We start from the raw sequence: 3,011 nt of genomic DNA on the forward strand, positions 1-3,011 counted from the left end.
GTGCTAGCTATCCACACTGCACATTGATCAAGAGAAAAGAGTCTCACCTCAAAACCATATCACAATAAGAAGAGTAGCTCTCTTAACTAAATGTTTTTTTTTTCGACTTTCGGATGGGGACATTCGAACTTAACTTCTTCTTTGTAAATAAGTGTGAAACTATTAGACTATGTCTATGTTTTACTGTACTAGTGTAGTGATTATTTCTCTTCAGTGATGGAGGATATTCATAAACATGAATTTGTATTGTGTTCTGTACTTATAAAATGAAACAATTTGACACAATTTCCCTTCAATAGTAGTAGTAATAGTAATTGATTGTGATTAATATCAATTAATAACAACAATGTTCACATAGGAATGTTGGGGTTTTGCAGTAGCAAAATCACTGTATCAATAACAATACCAAACAAGAAGATAAAAGATTGAAAAATCAATACTAATATAAGCAGATTTCTCTGAGTAGAGAGGCAATGGTGTAGGGTTAGATTTTCTTGACTCTTCGAGCTCCAATGGGAATGGCCGATTTCTCTGAGTAGAGAGGCAATGGTGGTTTCTTGTTCTCCTTGCTCATGCTTCGCAACATATACCTTGGAGTTTCCATCGTCTTCTCCGCCGAATAAGCCGCCGAGATCGATTTCCTCAAGCTCCCAATCTTCTTCGAAGTACTAGCACTAGTTTTCTTAGCAGATTCAAAATTAACACCCAGATTCTGCGTGCTCTTACTAACACTCCTCACCTCACCTGTTTGAATACCCATTTTCCTTCTCAATCTTTCATTCCTTCTAGCAGAGTACTCATCGTAAAATCGACCCCTTTCGAATATCACACTCGAACTCGGATTTGATAAAGCTCCAGTCTTGAGCTTGAGATTCTCCGCCTCGTTTCCGAATTCGACTCGAACCTGCTTCGCTAGAGCCCAAAACTCACGCGAAATCGTGTGGTAACCAGAATCTTCAGAATACTGATTAGGGATCGGTTTCAGAGAACCTGAAATCAGTAGGATAAAACAAATCAAAACAACGATAATGAATGAATAAAATAGAGATGAGTGATCTGTAGAATCGAATCAAGATTTAATGGAACGAACCAGGAGGTGTTTGGGTGGTGGTATTCTGTTGGGGAATCCGGCTGGGTCGAATCCTGGTGGGCGATTTCGCAAGCGGAGGTTTCTTGACCGACCTCATCTTCGACATTCTTTGATTTGAGAGAGAGAGAGAGAGAGAGTTAGGGCAATCTTTGTCGGGAGAAGAACAGTGAGAGAGAGAGAGAGAGAGAGAAAGCGCTCTGTTTGAAATCAGAATATAAAGGAGCGTCTTCTCCCAACGGTCATATTTTTTTGATCGGACGATTTGGATTGATTCAAATTTTCAACAGTACTTTTTTTTTTAATTCACTCCTTAAAAAAATAAAAGGGTGCAGTACCAAAATTTTTTTAGTCTAATATTTCATATTGGTTTACGTAGATATTATGTATTTCACGTGATATAAAATAAAATAGTCACACATGTAACATATTTTTTGAATTTTATTTTTGGCGTGTTAAATTTTACAAAATATCTTAAATAGTTATAACTTATATGACCATGAGAAAAAATTTGACTAAAAAATTATTTCGGATGCCAAAATAGATAAGGATGCATCAGTGCATCCATTTTAAGGGGGTGCATTCTATAATTTTTTTTTTTTTTTTTTTTTTGTTGAGAATATAGAATAGTTAATATTTTTTTTACACTACATGATCTTGCATCTTAAAATATATGCTTAAATTTTTTACTAAAATATAAGAGTTACATAATTATATATATTCTCTTAAGTTTTGTTTTTTTTTACCGTAAAATTATTATTTTACCCTTAAATTGTAAAAAATACAAAATTTTACTCCATTTTATTAGAAAGAGTTAATTGTAAAAACTATAATTTTCTATTAATTCTGAAAAAATTTAAAAAGATTGATAAAAGTATTAAATTAATAAAAGATACCGAAATAGATAACAGTGCATCAATATACCCATTTTAAGAGAGTGTATTGTAGAATTTCTAAAAATATATTAAATTTACTTAAAAAACTCAAATTTTTCAAATATATATATATATTTTTAAATTTATTTTATTTAAAAACAATCTTAAAAAATCAAACCAAAATTATTGAAAATCAAATAAATAAATTAAACAAACTAAAATTTTGTGAAGAAAAAATAAAACTTATTTATATTTATAAACTCATATCATAAAAAAATAAAGAAAAAATAATTTAAAATTCAATAAAAACATCAAATTATTTTTTTAAAAAATTAAACTAAATTTTTTTTTATGTTTACTTAAACAAATTTAGATTTTTTAGAAAAAAAAAAATAGACTTAAACTTGTTCCCGTGAAATTTAGTTTTTACAAAAGTGAATTTTTAATATATTTTTTTATATCTAAATTGATTTTTTTAATAAAAAAATAATTAATTTTTTAAATCGCTTAATTAGTTTTGAAATTTTTATTTTATTTTTTTTTTAATTTTCTTAATTATTTAAAATAAATTTTTTAAAGACCTAAGTTAATTTTTTAAGATTTACTAAAAAAAAAAAGTTATATTTCTCATTTTTATTTTGAAGGGTACGATTTGATATTTGTCAAAATTTATGAGATAAAATTACCAATTTACAAAGAAACGTTAGTATTTAAAAGAATAATGAGACGGAACCTAACATAAGGACTACACTTTTGTAAATGTAAAAGTTAAAGCAAATTGTTAACAAGTCTTTTTTTCAAGGGGTACAATCAAATAATATGGAAAGTTCAGAATAAAAAATTACTAATTATTCAAAAACATAATTACATTCCCCTTCCCTCCTTTCCATTTGGTTTAGGAAATAAGAAAAAAATTGTCAAATTTAGAAGAGAAAAAATGGGTTCACAGGCTATTATTTTCTTTTTAATTTATTAATATGTATATTATAATGTGTTAAATAATGTTAGACATTTATTTGTATAGACTAAAACATACATGATTATGAATA

At 28.0% G+C, this 3,011-nt stretch overlaps 1 protein-coding gene across 1 annotated transcript; it reads right to left on the bottom strand.

Annotated features, from left to right (window-relative positions):
• Positions 1–285: 285 nt before the first annotated feature.
• LOC115713858 (uncharacterized) lies at positions 286–1,301 on the bottom strand. The gene is made up of 2 exons (XM_030642343.2): positions 1,091–1,301; positions 286–990 (listed from the first exon to the last, which is right to left on the bottom strand). The coding sequence occupies exons 1-2, from the start codon at positions 1,194–1,196 to the stop codon at positions 485–487; spliced, it is 612 nt and encodes a 203-aa protein (XP_030498203.2). The 5' UTR covers positions 1,197–1,301; the 3' UTR covers positions 286–484.
• Positions 1,302–3,011: the final 1,710 nt, after the last annotated feature.

This window comes from Cannabis sativa, chromosome X (genome assembly GCF_029168945.1).
Source record: "Cannabis sativa cultivar Pink pepper isolate KNU-18-1 chromosome X, ASM2916894v1, whole genome shotgun sequence".
Taxonomy (NCBI): domain Eukaryota; kingdom Viridiplantae; phylum Streptophyta; class Magnoliopsida; order Rosales; family Cannabaceae; genus Cannabis; species Cannabis sativa.

What these genes read in the sequence shown, in the direction of transcription:
- LOC115713858 (XM_030642343.2), bottom strand. Translation starts at nt 1,196, where the DNA reads ATGTCGAAGATGAGGTCGGTCAAGAAACCTCCGCTTGCGAAATCGCCC. An exon ending in CACCACCCAAACACCTCCTG is followed by an intron (nt 991 to 1,090) that starts GTTCGTTCCATT and finishes TACTGATTTCAG; the next exon opens with GTTCTCTGAAACCGATCCCT.